This window comes from Medicago sativa, chromosome 1 (assembly GCF_051527215.1).
Source record: "Medicago sativa cultivar Bolivia chromosome 1, Bolivia_mono, whole genome shotgun sequence".
Classification (NCBI taxonomy): Eukaryota; Viridiplantae; Streptophyta; class Magnoliopsida; order Fabales; family Fabaceae; genus Medicago; species Medicago sativa.
Genome location: NC_140749.1, coordinates 70879612 through 70893383, shown reverse-complemented (window position 1 = coordinate 70893383; position 13772 = coordinate 70879612). Strand labels below are relative to the sequence as shown.

Genomic DNA, 13772 nt, shown 5'->3' with positions numbered 1-13772 from the left:
TATACAACTAAGTCTTTTGACGGAAAATCTATACATTTATATCTACTCTAAACCGTATATTTTTTTTAAGAAGCTAAAATAAAATACTCCCTCCGTTCCAAAATGAGTATCGTTTTAGCCAAAAAAAATTGTTTCAAAATGAATGTCGCTTTCAGTTTCCAATGCAATAATAACTTTTCTTTTCAATTGTACCCTTCAATTAATATTATGTTACACTACTTCCAAAGTATTATTTTTTCTTTAATGAAAAACAAACCAATAGTTGATTAGGTTAATTTGGTAAAATTGCTATGACATTTGACTACTTTATTCTATTCCTTGATCTGTGTGCAATTGGCTAAAGCGACACTCATTTTGAAACGGAGGGAGTAATATTAACCAAAACTTAGTCTCTTAAACATAAGGTGTGCTAGAAAAGAAAAAAAAATTGATATAGCCATAATGCAGACATGTTTAAAATACATAAGCTAAAATAAATTAAGTGATAACTGTCAAATATAAAAGAGGATTAAACCACCACATGTGATAATTAAAAGTAAAATTAGGTTGATTTGCCTTCAACCACGAGAAGGATTGGAGCCTAATTTTTTCTATAAGTTGAATGATTGAATTCCCCTTTTGTTAAAAAAAACTCTAGCATTCCTGTCACGCAAAATAATCCAAACGCAAGAAAGCCAAATTAAGTAAAAAATAGAACAAATGTTTTTTGAGAAGTCACCTAGTGATCAGAAAAGAAGCAAGTGATCATTTACTCGAGCTGGTGTAGCTGAAACCACTCCGAATCAATTATAAATTTTTGTCTAAAATAGTCACATGTCAAAAACAGATATCATATCCCTCTTGTGAGCCGCAACCTCCTGGGCAAAAAAACGTATTTGGTTGAAGAGTTATAGAGCCCAAGTGAAAATTAATTAGTCTTGCTAACAAATGTCCTTATAATATTCGTTAAAGGATTCAAAAATTGAAACTATTGATAACTTTTACGTAGAAAATTGTTTTCTGATATTCTAATGTGTTCAATAAACTAATGATAAGATAAAATTTCAACTTCAAACTTTTGCTCTAACCATATTTGTTAGCATTTTTTAACGGGTCATGTTAACTTGTGCCACAAGGGCACAAATTAAGGAGCTTAAAATGGATATTAAATATAAATTCTGGTGTATATTGAAAGTATAGCTTTTGCAACTTTTAAGACATTGAATGTACAAGTTCCAAAAAAACTTTATATATTTGTCTTCTTAACTTATGCCCCAAGGGCACAAGTTAACATTTTCCTTTTTTAAATTATAACATTTTCCTTTTTTAAATTATATTTAGACAAGGTAAGAAAATTTTATTCTGACACACGGAAAGACAGACACTAACGTGACGTGAGTAGTTATGATAATCTTTTCAAATTTTTATCTTTTATTAGATTAATCCTTTTCAACTTTTTTTAGTCAATGACTAAATTTGAGCACATGGTAATGTGCTATCGTGCATCACCCCACCAATAAATACTAGTTATATGACGATAATATTCCAAATTTCCAATAAAATTAATTGACGTGACGAATGGTGGCATAAAATACGGTTTATTTTGTTGCTACCGAATTAAATAAATTTAATTTCATTAAATTAATTTCTAAAGGTGGACCAAGAGGCAGAATACAGAAGGACCAAGAAGAAGTTAACAGTTTTGATCAGTTTGAGAGAAAAAGGTGTCTATGTGTGTGTTTTTTAAGGAACAAACAACGGAGGTTGTTTCAAAAAAAAAAAAAAAACAACCTTAATGTTTGCTATAAAAACAGAACAAAACACGTTTGATGATGTTTTGTTTCTGCACTCCGTGATTTTCGCTTCCCGCTCCTTTCGTCAACCAACTCTCTCTCTTATCTTTAAACAAAAGATACATTACATAAATAAGGTTTATTTTTTCATTTAAACCTTATGAATTTGAATTACGTTACGTTTATGTTATGATCATCTTTAATTCTTCTTCATTCTAATTCTACTATTAATAATAATTGCATGTTGCTTGTTTTGATTCAGAAACAACAAACAGAGTAATATTCATTCTGTTTTCTGAATTTTCCAATGCCAGATATCAAGTCATCACCTGCTAGGGTACGTAACCTCTTCTCTTCTTCCTTTCATTTTTCATAACCGTCTTGTTATTATGCAATGAATTTTTAAGAATATATGAAAAAAATAGGAATCAAAATTTTTGTTATAGGTTTTCTATTTTTGATATTATAGGGTATTATTAATTTCTCTAACCTTGAATTTTGTGTTTTGAAGCAGACGGTTTTGGCTGATTCAAATAGCAAAAAGTCATGTTTATATGTAATCTTTCCAGGGGCACTTTTATTATTTGTTGTTTTCTTTTTCACAAGTTCAATATACTCACAAAGCTACAAAGAGGTATGAATTTGACTTTGACTTTGACCGAGTAAAATTTGTGTTCTTCCAAATTTCTAAATGGTTGGTTCATTGATCTTGTGTTATGCAGAAACTATCAAGCTTCAAAAATGGTGTAGGTCAGAATGTGCATACTTATGATAGATGCAGGGTTTGTTTTCTCTTAATACTTTTGGTTTTGACTCGTGATAGTGTATTATTTTGGATGTTTAAGTTTGGTGCTTATATCTGTTTATCTTGTTTAGTAGAAGCAGTGCAGGCCTAGTGGAAGTGAAGCGTTACCTCAGGGTATAGTCTCGAGTACTTCGAGTTTGGAGCTGAGACCTTTATGGATGTCGAAGAATGGTCATCATTTTCAACTAAATGTGAGTTTCACTCACCCTTCACCACTCAAATTTCTGTCTATTGTTTGATCCATGAAGAAAAAACTTCTTAGAGTAGTTAGTGTAAGGAAATATCGTTTGAGTTGTTATTTGTGTTTCTTCTTTGGTCGTAATCCTCCGGTTCCCAAGAGGACTGATTGTTTCATCGCACCGTATTTAAAATCTTCATCACTATAACATATGGTTGCAGTTTCAACTATTACATGTGCTTTACAATTAACATTCTAATATAATAATTACTAGCCATTGTAGTCTTTTATAATTTGATTCTCATGTTTACTAATTGCTTACATTTGAGCAGGTTAAGGTAAAGCCATCAACCAGCTTGTTTGCGATGGCAGTTGGAATAAAGCAGAAAGATTTAGTTGACAAGATGGTCAAAAAGGTCCTTTAATGAGTTTTTTGGCCAGATTTCTCATTACTAATACTCTGTTTAATCCATGGATCATGACCCTCTTTCTACACCAAATTGCAGTTTCTAGCAAGTAATTTCACTGTGACGCTTTTCCATTATGATGGAAATGTTGACGAATGGAAGAAATTCAAATGGAATGATGATGTCGTTCATATAGCGGTAGTCGATCAAGGCAAATGGTAAGTGACAAAAACCTGAGTGATTTCAGTTTTCACATTCCATTCCCATATCCAATTTTTGAATATCACTTATCTTATATGTGAGCTTGTTTTCAATGATTAGGTGGTTTGCGAAGCGTTTCTTACATCCCGACATAGTTGCTGAGTATGATTATATTTTCCTTTGGGATGAGGACCTAGGAGTAGAAAACTTCCACCCTGAGAAGTATGTACAATACCTTTTTAGTTTTGCGTAATCACAATCATATAAAGTTTGGTTCCATCGGATTTTAATTTTCCAAAAACATTAAGGATTAGTGTTTGACATTTTTCCTTTATGATTTTAAAGGTATGTTTCTATTGTCAAAGAAGAAGGGCTTGAGATATCACAACCAGCACTTGATCCTAAAAAGTCGGAAGTTCATCATCAAATTACCGCACGTGGTAGGAGGTCAAAAGTGCACAGGTTATCCATAATTGCATTTCTGTATCTGATGAACATTAATGTTAATGTTACTATTCGATAGTACTCACATCTATGGTGTGCATACTTTTCGTTGTGCTCACAGGAGGACATTTAAAGCTGTTATTGATGGTAAAGGCTGTGATGGAAGTAGCACAGCTCCTCCTTGCACCGGGTAAATAATTAATTTTTGGCAATGACAATTCAATGTGGATTTCCCTTAATTTTATGCAGTTGAAGAAATATGAACTAATTTGTTTCAGATGGATAGAAATGATGGCCCCTGTTTTCTCAAGAGCTGCGTGGCGTTGTGTCTGGTACATGATTCAGGTACACCGTTTTGTTTCATCAGTGCGATTGCAAAAGCATTGTTTTGAAAACACATTTTTGTTCATCATTTGCGGTTTATTTTACAGAACGACTTGATCCATGCGTGGGGACTAGATATGCAGCTTGGCTACTGTTCTCAGGCAAGTTATATATATATATATATATATATATATGATCATTATCATTCGGTTCAATTTCATTATTTCACAACTTTGTTTTTTACGTGTTATGTTATGTTCTTCGTAATTTTGCTTTCAGTTTCATCTGGGGTTGTTAAATAGCGGTACTATAGTTTAGTAAAATCTGAACGAATAACTATTGTGTAACGGAATTTTAACAAACTGTTATTTTCTGTGATTCATGATTGACAAAACTTCTGACCTTGTTTATGTATGATCAATAGGGTGATCGAACAAAAAATGTTGGTGTTGTTGATGCCGAGTACATTATTCACTACAATCGTCCCACTCTTGGAGGCACAGATAACAAGACTACAGTAAAAAATGTAGAAATCTTTATCATAGATTTTAACTATGCAGAAATGCTTAAGTTTTCATAAGATTAAAATTTCATAAACTGAGACTTATAAACTGTTACTTGCATTGCAGGTTTCAGATTCATCTCAGGAAAAGGATCATAGAGTTGATGTAAGTCTTACTATGCTGTCACTATTTGTCAATTAATGTCACTTTCTGAATGTCTCTATGATAAAAGGACATTCATGTTGCTGGTCCAATACTACTAGTACTCATCCTCATTCATTGCAATTTAGAATCATTGTCAAATACAGCTAGATCATATTCTCTTTGAAAAAACTTGTCCTTTTGGGTGGCTTATGCTTAGTTTCTGTTTGATTGATTAATATTTTTTCCTGCAACTTCTAGAGTTTGGTGCAATTGCCAACACAAAATATAATCTTTTTAAGAGTTTGAGAATGACTTCTTACCCTTAATGAAAATGACTAATAGCTTATCCAATTAGCTTCCATATTTGAGATTCTTCTTCAAAAATGTGTCATACAATTATTAGTGAAAAATATCATTTTCTTTCTTATTTTAGTGTCTTGAGACATTATCTTAATAATAATTTCTTAATGATTTGGTTTGTGTGACTAATATATTATTTTGGAGGGGGTGCAGGTAAGGAGGCTTTCTTACAAGGAATTAGATATTTTCAAAAAACGTTGGGTCAAGGCAGTTAAGGAGGATAAATGTTGGGTGGATCCATTTCAATAGCAACATGTGTGCATGAATTGAAGTCATAGTTAAAGTGATGTACATTTTGTACAGAAAAAAACACATCATTTATCTGAAGTGAAGCAAATGCAACTCACAACTACAATACAACAATTGAGACAAAGACACTTTGGAGAGTCTCAAAGGGCATCATGGTATGGTTCAGTCAGTGAATTTTATCACATTTTTATTCAATAAGGTTTGAAGGGAAATAAAATAAGAGAATGTCGTAGATATGATTAGAGAGTAGTTAGAAGTGAGTTATTTAAGTTGTTTTTTCTTTGAGAAAATTTCTTTAAGGCACCTAATTATATTATTTAATAAATTAATTGATGTCAAGTTACTCAAAGTGCATTTGAAAATTGTTGGTTTCATTAGCTTATTTATTTAATATGTTCATATTTCTGTCTTGATTGTTACTCTATTCTCAATTTTTTTTTCTTCTCTTCATGATCCTCGCTTTGAGCCTCCTCCATTAGCATATTTTAGAGTATGAGTTGTGTTATTTTGACACAAATTTGACATTGAAATTCCATTTGTTACAAAAGTTACACCGCACCAATTGCATGATTGTACACATGTCTATTTTTTTACAATAAACTATTGGAGTATTTTTCAACCATATTATCAAAATGGTTGTACAAATATCATTTCTTTTATTAAAATACAATCCAAATAAATCGCGTAGAAATAGGGTGTCGATTATTTTTTAGATATTCAAATGTATTTATCTTCTTTTGCAAACATATTAAGAGAAGAAAACCTCTAAAAAAAAATTGATTAGAGAAGAGAAAGTCATAATCTCTTTCTCTCCGATGGAGGAGGAGGGTGATACGGCTGGGAAGGTCGTAGTGGCACATGGTTCTCATCCAATTATAGAGGATGTTGGGCTATGTTAGAAAAATAATGTTTAGTGCATGCCATTCTTTTTTATTAAATTAGAGTAGCTTTGCTGTCTAATCTTTTATAATATTTTTCCTTAATCACAATTGGCATAATCTATATATATTTCTTTTTGACAAATCTTGGCATAATCTATATTGTTGAGTACAAGTCTCGTATTGCAATTTTTTAATAGGGTATATGTTATGTAATGTATGTATGCTTCTTGCCATTCTTTTTTATTATTAAATTAGAGTAACACAATTGTTTCATCTTTTATAATTTTTTTTCCATTAATAACTCTTTGTATACTCGAATATTGAGTACACATTGCAAGTCTTGTGCTGACCAATATTTTTTAAGCAAATCATAATTTTGGTCCCGAGTGTAATGTCCTGTAAATGTAATATCCCGCCTGTCAGTATCGGAATATTACCAGTCGACCGTGCCAGAGGATTAAAGTTCATGGAAAGTAAGTGTAATGGAAAATATTTATTATGGAATGTCAGCTTATTACGAGTTAAGTATCAGAGTCGTATTAAACACGCTTAAGGCAAGGGTAATTTGGTAATTGCACACCAAAGAGATATTTATTTGATGTTTGGCCCAAAATATCTCACTTTCTCCTTTCCTTTCTCAGTCTAGGTTTTTGGGAAAGACTTTCCTTCTCCTTCTCTCTACTCCATCGCCACCCTCTCTTCCTTAAATCTTCCAAGACTTTGATGCCAACACTATCCATACTTGAGCAATATTTCTTCGAGATCATAGAGAAGTATGGAAGCTTGGGTTTTGTTTGAATCTCTCCTTCACCTCTCTAGAAACTCATTCCATCTCTTCCTCTCCATCTTATCAATTCCTCCGAGTTTGTAGAAGAGATGAATCAAGCATGAATTATGGTAACTTAGCAAGCAAGAAACATTTGAAGGAAAGGATTAAGGCAAGGTTTGGTTGAAAAGTCTAGAATCAAGGATGAAGCAAAAGCTAGGGTTTGAGCTTGATGCTTGAAAAATTGCAAGAAACTTGTTTAGGTGAGTTTTAGATAGTTTAACCTTCCTTTGGGTTGTGAAATTTTAGCAAGAAATCAAGATTTATGTTAGTTTAGGCATAAAGAGAATTTTAGTAGCCCAAAGCAATTCTTGTTGATTATGTGTTAGATTGCCATGAAATATGTTTATAAATGCCTATATATGTTTCTGGATGTTCATAGTGCATTGCAGGATCGAATTTGACGAGTTTTGGGTCAAAATTGCAAAATCAGCACCACAGACCCGAAGAAACTCGCTATTAGCGAAATTATTTCGCTAATAGCGAAATTTGCCTGAAGAAAGTCGCTCCAGGGTCGCTGATAGCGAAATCATCTGGACCAGCCAGCATGCTTTTGGCTTGTTGGCTCTTTGTGGGGTCGGTGGTGCATTCCGAAGCCTTTCTTTCGTAGTTTTACAACTTTATAACCCCAAAACAACATCTAAGCAATGCACATAACATCAATTGATCTTTGAATCAAGAATCATGGCAATCTTAGCATGTACATCAAGGAAGAATAAGAGAGATTAAGCCGAATTACTCGGGTAGCGATGAACTAAGAGGGGAACTAAATGTAGAGCCTTGACATAGCTTGTCAAGAACTAGAATAGTATGTAAGAAATAGAATGTTAGACATGAGTTTTATGCTTGATTAGATGCGAAGTGATATAGATTGTCCCCTTCGTATAGAAGCTAGAGTGCCATACGAGTATGGCAAGACGTGAATTGATTAGATATCTCTTCACATAGAAAGTTAAGCAAGCATATAGTTTACCTCTAATAGGATCGTTTAAGGATCCGAGGTAGAAGAGTTAGCAAGTTTAGATCTAATACTCATGCATGTATAGACCAAGACTTTAATAATGACGTAGGTGTCATGTCCCTTGTGGTTCACACTAGGTTGGCTCAGGGGGTTTCCACTAGAGGAAATGGGGTTAGCCGTAAGGATCCCGCACGCCACTGAGGGAGTGCCGTTGGTTATACCTTAGATAGGTTTCCATCAGTTAGATAGGGATTGTGCTCGGGTTTACTCCGCCCGGGGCTTTTCGTAAAATGAACTCAGATAATTATTTGTTTGTTAAACGCTAACCTAATGAATTTGACTATGCATATTTATTAGACATGTTTATTATATGTCGTAGAGCCTTGGCATAGATCGTCAAGAACTAGTAAGATAGCAAGATAGAATATGTTGTTAGACACAACGTATTTATGCAATAAAGCAAGTAGAGAAAGATATGCCGAAGACGATCTTAGGTTTCCCCTAATCGTCCGGTCTAGAGTCGTGTCATGATTATGTTATGCTTAGGCCTCGATACGTAAAGCGTATTCTTGGCAATGCGGTTTTAGATTCCCCTTAACCGCTATGACACGTTTAAGAAGTGAAGCCTATAACAAGGTAAGAAGAATCTTATGACGGCCCTAGTATGCACGACCGTCTAAGTATGCAAGTCCCCACACACGTATAATCAACCGGCAGGTTGTATTGTAGACACGTGGTGACCGTAGGTTTCCCCCGAGGTTACCTATAGCCTAGGATTAGGTGGAACTCACTGAGACATTATGTCTCATCCCAATCCTTATTTGTTTCAGATAAACAAGTTGGTTGGCGAGCTAGTAGCCGAATGGATGTCTCAGCAAGTGTTCGTTCGTACCCGCTGCAGGATGTTATGGACATGCAAGGATGCATTTATTATACTCTAGAAAAGTAGAGTTGTAATCTTTTTGTACGAACGTATTTGGTTGTATAATATATTCATTCGAAGTTTTATTGTTGTAAATTTTTAATGTATCCAGTACTAAACTAACGCACATGCTAAACTTTCTAGATACGTTTAGTATGAGTGTTACAGTAAATATCTGGATCAATCAAAAACACTATTTATTCCCCCATTTAATACTTTATTAGTCTTGATCGTTCCTGACATTAAAACAAAATGTTAAATTATTCAAATTTGTTGACATGACTGGTGTGTTTGGATCCATGGATAGATTAAAGAAAGAAAGGCTAGGGAAAGAAAGGTTGTGGATACAGTACCTTTCCACCCTTTGGCAACACATAAAAAAGGTGTGGAAAGAAAGTTTTGAGGTGGGACCCACGCTCAAAACCTTTCCACACATCCATGAACGGAAACATGCAAAAGGCACCAATTTCATGAGAAAAGTCCAAAATAGCCTTGATTATATTATTAGCATTGTGCCATTTTTTAAGGCATTAAAACATTGCAACGTTGCATCATGTACAAGCATACTAGGCAATTTATGATTTTGACACATACTTTACAAAAAAATTCTCCCAGCGTAAAAAAAAATTTAAATTGTTATATCTAAATTAAAATATATTTTAATATGCAGATAAAATATTTAATTTAAAATGACATGTAGCTAATACTTTTCAAGGATGTAATTGTCCTTTTACAAATATACACATTATTCTTTCCTTCCACTTTCTATTCACTTTCTTTTATACCAAACAACCACAAAAATCTTCTTACTTTCCATTATCATTCTTTCCTTATACTTTCATTCCTTTCACTTTCTTTCCTTAAACATTCTTCTGCAAACCAAACATACCCGACAAGTCTTGATGCTAGTAGGCTTCTTGATGTGTCCTCAAGGACTAACATGAAAGTAAAAGAGAAAAAATGTGTTATTTTAAGAAAGAGAAATGATATTTGTACACCATTTTGCTACAACTTTTGTACAACTTTCTCTCTCATACTCAGATTATGTTTTTATTCTCTCTCTTCCTTTTTTTCTCTCTATTATTTTTGACCAATAAGAAGAGAGAACAATAAAATTGTCTTAAAGGTTGTACCAAAATGGTTGTCAAAATATCACTACTCTTTAAGAAAATTGTTCTTCTCCCATACGAAACTGCTCACTCTCATACAAACTAACGGAAATACCTCCACATTTTTTTTGAAGGAACCCCCACGTAACTTAAGTCACGTTGAACTTCAACGTGAGTTAACTAACGCTCATTACAGGTCAACGTGAGTTAACTCACGATGTCTTCCGATATAGTACCAAAACATCATTAATTGCATACAATCAAGTCATTAACGAACCGTAATCAATACACACTCATAATTGATCAAAATTACACCATTTCAACAACATAATCACATATAATCGATCCAAATTACACAAATTCGTCGTTAATCAACACAATTACATAATCACACATAAACAATCAAAATTACACAAATTCGTCGTTAATCACACATAATCACTTAATCACACATAAACGAACTAAATTACACAAATTCGTCGTTAAATACACAAAATCACATAATCACACATAAACGATCCGAATTACACAAATTCGTTGTTAAATACACAATCCACAAATTCATTAAAATCCAACATTACAGACACAAATTCGAACACATTACACTATTACACATTAATAAATATTATACTTCAATGGATCGGACCCAAAGATGTAAACTATTATTTAATGGAATAACAAGTATGAGAATAAAACCAAATGAAAGATAAAATAAATAGTTGAATAATTAGAGACCAAAAAATGTGAACGATAATTGGCGTGGGGGTAAACCGAAATTTGCTCAAATTACAGGAGGCGAAAGTACTATAAATTTTGTAATTTGATGCCATGAAGGTCCAAAACCAAAAAATCTTCAATTTACAAAGACGGAATCTAAAAAAAAATTATTTACAGAGGAAACCGAAAATAACCTATATTACTGAGATAAAACTATCAAAGCCACGAAAGAATAATGCAAAGACTAATTATGAAACACATGTGACATGACCAATTATTATAGTCTTGTCACATTGATACATATGACCAATTATGAAACAAATAGCCAAACAAGGTTAAAAATTCAGTAGGTTTGCTGTTTGCAGCTAAGGTAAGGCTTGATTCACCTATATAATTCTCACCCCACCTTATATAATACTACATCTGTACTCAAATAAAAGAATTTCCTGAGATTTTTCCTTGTTCATTTTTATTGGACCTCTTTCAAGTTTTCAATTGTATTTTTTTATTTTTACAATCAAACTCCTAACTATATTATGTCTTTTTCTGCAGCCTACAATAAAATAATATGATCAAAACATAAACTTATTATATCATTTGAAGAATTAAACTTGTAAAATAATATTAATTGCCAACAAACTTAATACAACAACTATCATTTTTTTTTAATTATAGTGACTTAATCAACGAGATAATACTATATTAGGGACAAATGTAGCACCTGAATTAATATATGGAAAATGCTATTTATCTAGAAAAATAGCATCAAGAATTTTTCAAGACACATGTGGCAAATTTTAATTGCATGGTTTATTTGTCCACTCCCTATTTTTCAGCCACACCTCCTTGAATTGTGGCAAATAGTGCATTGTGATTGGTTGCTCTTTATTCTTGAAGAATTCTTGATGTTTTTTTTTTCTAGAGATATAGCATTGCTCTTAATATATTGTTTGAAAGGTAAACAATGGTGAAGGCCAATATTCTTGAATTGACAATAAGAATGGATGCAACTTAGGAAGTTGAAAACAACTAATGATGACAACCAAAGCAATTACAAGTCTTAGGGATAAAGGAACAGAAGCCAAAAGGCTTATTTGGAAGGTTACATGTGAAGACATAGCAACAAGGAGAGGCCAAGCACAACCCTCTGGCACCACCACAGCAGGTGCACATTGCACATATCTGGAAAGCACCCAATTTCCTCCTGCCTTCATTCATCATCATCATCATGTGCATGGTATCTGCAGCTCCATTTACCTCCTAATCATGGAAAATTATACATTTTAAATGTTTTTATAAAATTTATTTGAATTTTGGGGTGTGGGGAGAAAAAAGAGAAGAAAACTCACATTCACATTGGGTGAAAAAATGGACAAAATCATGAGAGATATGATGAGGCCACGAGTAGAAGTAGGCATCTTGGTAAGTGTTTCTTTGGTTGGTGCTTGTTATGGAGAGTGAAGGTTTTTTATTTGTTAACTGAAAATTGAAGTACTAACAGCTAGCTTTGCAGATTCTTGAGTTGGAATCTGAAAAGGACCGAAGAGGAAGCATAAGGACAATGGTTTCCTTTGAAATCAGAGACCATGGAAAGTGACCCCTCTTGTCTCCATTCTTTCTTGCCTTATTGTTGGCATAAAAATTCTAATGCATTTTGTTAAAAATTAAGGGATAAATATCTCATTGACTTACGCGGTTGACATGGTGCTCCTTTTTAGGTCTTAAGTTTGAATCCTCTTAATCCTAACAATTTATGCATTGGACCAATCGATACAAAGTTTTACCCTGACTTTAATTGACACCCCTAGTGACCCCCTTTATTCTCTCAACTCACTCAATACTTTTTACTCTCCAAAGTGTTTTCCATGTGTTTCCCAACCCTAGATCCTCACCACAAATCCTCAACCCAAAACCCCTTTGAGTTCTCTCTTTGGTGGTGTCGGCTCTCACCCAAAAATCTTGCAAAGAAGCACTCTACACAAGAACCATGAACTTTGTGTTTTCTCTCATTGTCTCTCATTCTTATTTCCAAGAATATCTCCTTGTCAGATCTGTCTAAATTGCCTCGCAAATGCACTAAATCGCCTAGTGATTTTGGCATAATCGTCTTAGAGTGCCAAAAAAACCTAATTTTATTTATTTATTTTGAGATTTTAAGACACACAACACCAACTGTGTTTGAGAAACTTGACACAAACTAAACTAACGCTTCACATGTGAGTTGTAATGACAAAAAGAAAATAACCTCCTACACTCCTTAACGATGAAAACCACAATTATAAATTACTAAGTGTTTAACAATGATGATAATGAAATTTAAATTTATATAATATTACAGTGAAATATTAATAACTAATGATTGAACATTTTCTTTTACCTTTAATTTGCAATAAGAGAAAATCGGTACTATCTTTGTTCTTGGACGTTTTCGTTTAGATGTCACTTTCGTTTTGACTAGTAGTGTAGATTGTCGGTTATACACTGGTTTTTGTCCTCTAATCAGTTCTCTTTATCACAACTTCGTCCAATTATGTATTTCCGTCGGTACATGGTCATATTTAAAGTGTTTGTATTGCATATATATATTCACGTGAAGAACTAACTCCTGTTTAACCACCAACAAGATTGGATGTAACCGAACTAAATTCATAAAAAATGGCGAACTAAAGTTCAAGTATGGGGAGAAATATGCACATTTAGTTTGGAATATAGAAATGTTACAAATGATTAAATTTAATATCATCTAATAAAAAAAATTTCTAAGACATTTTGTCAAGTGAGAAGGTTTTGCATGGTCACAAACTTTAAGGGCACAAATAAAAGAGAAAAAGTAGAAAAATGAATCTATTAAATATTATATATTTATAAAATAATTAAATGATACATAATTTTATGTGTGTATTAAATTTTTTTTAGTTGTAGCCAACAAATACCATCTTTAATAGGATAGTCTTCCCTTTACTTAATAG

At 33.0% G+C, this 13772-nt stretch overlaps 2 protein-coding genes across 4 annotated transcripts; one reads left to right on the top strand and one right to left on the bottom strand.

Annotated features, from left to right (window-relative positions):
* The first annotated feature begins 1813 nt into the window (after positions 1 to 1813).
* Positions 1814 to 5749, top strand: LOC146956949 (GTPase Der (DUF707)). Of its 2 annotated transcripts, XM_085732921.1 has the most exons (15): positions 1814 to 1909; positions 2035 to 2109; positions 2287 to 2406; positions 2495 to 2554; positions 2652 to 2768; positions 3088 to 3171; positions 3262 to 3380; positions 3484 to 3585; positions 3709 to 3825; positions 3929 to 3997; positions 4086 to 4152; positions 4239 to 4292; positions 4556 to 4657; positions 4761 to 4799; positions 5292 to 5749. In XM_085732921.1, the coding sequence occupies exons 2-15, from the start codon at positions 2080 to 2082 to the stop codon at positions 5385 to 5387; spliced, it is 1176 nt and encodes a 391-aa protein (XP_085589047.1). In that variant the 5' UTR covers positions 1814 to 1909; positions 2035 to 2079; the 3' UTR covers positions 5388 to 5749. The 2 variants fall into 2 exon arrangements, with proteins under 2 accessions (XP_085589047.1, XP_085589051.1); XM_085732925.1 differs by lacking the exons at positions 1814 to 1909; positions 2035 to 2109; positions 2287 to 2406 and having other exon boundaries at positions 2649 to 2768.
* A 5754-nt stretch (positions 5750 to 11503) lies between these two features.
* LOC146956948 (uncharacterized) lies at positions 11504 to 12420 on the bottom strand. 2 transcript variants are annotated; one of them, XM_085722220.1, is made up of 2 exons: positions 12159 to 12420; positions 11504 to 12063 (listed from the first exon to the last, which is right to left on the bottom strand). In XM_085722220.1, exons 1-2 carry the CDS (start codon positions 12219 to 12221, stop codon positions 11833 to 11835), a joined length of 294 nt encoding a protein of 97 aa, XP_085578346.1. In that variant the 5' UTR covers positions 12222 to 12420; the 3' UTR covers positions 11504 to 11832. The 2 variants fall into 2 exon arrangements, with proteins under 2 accessions (XP_085578346.1, XP_085578303.1); XM_085722177.1 differs by having other exon boundaries at positions 12153 to 12412.
* Positions 12421 to 13772: the final 1352 nt, after the last annotated feature.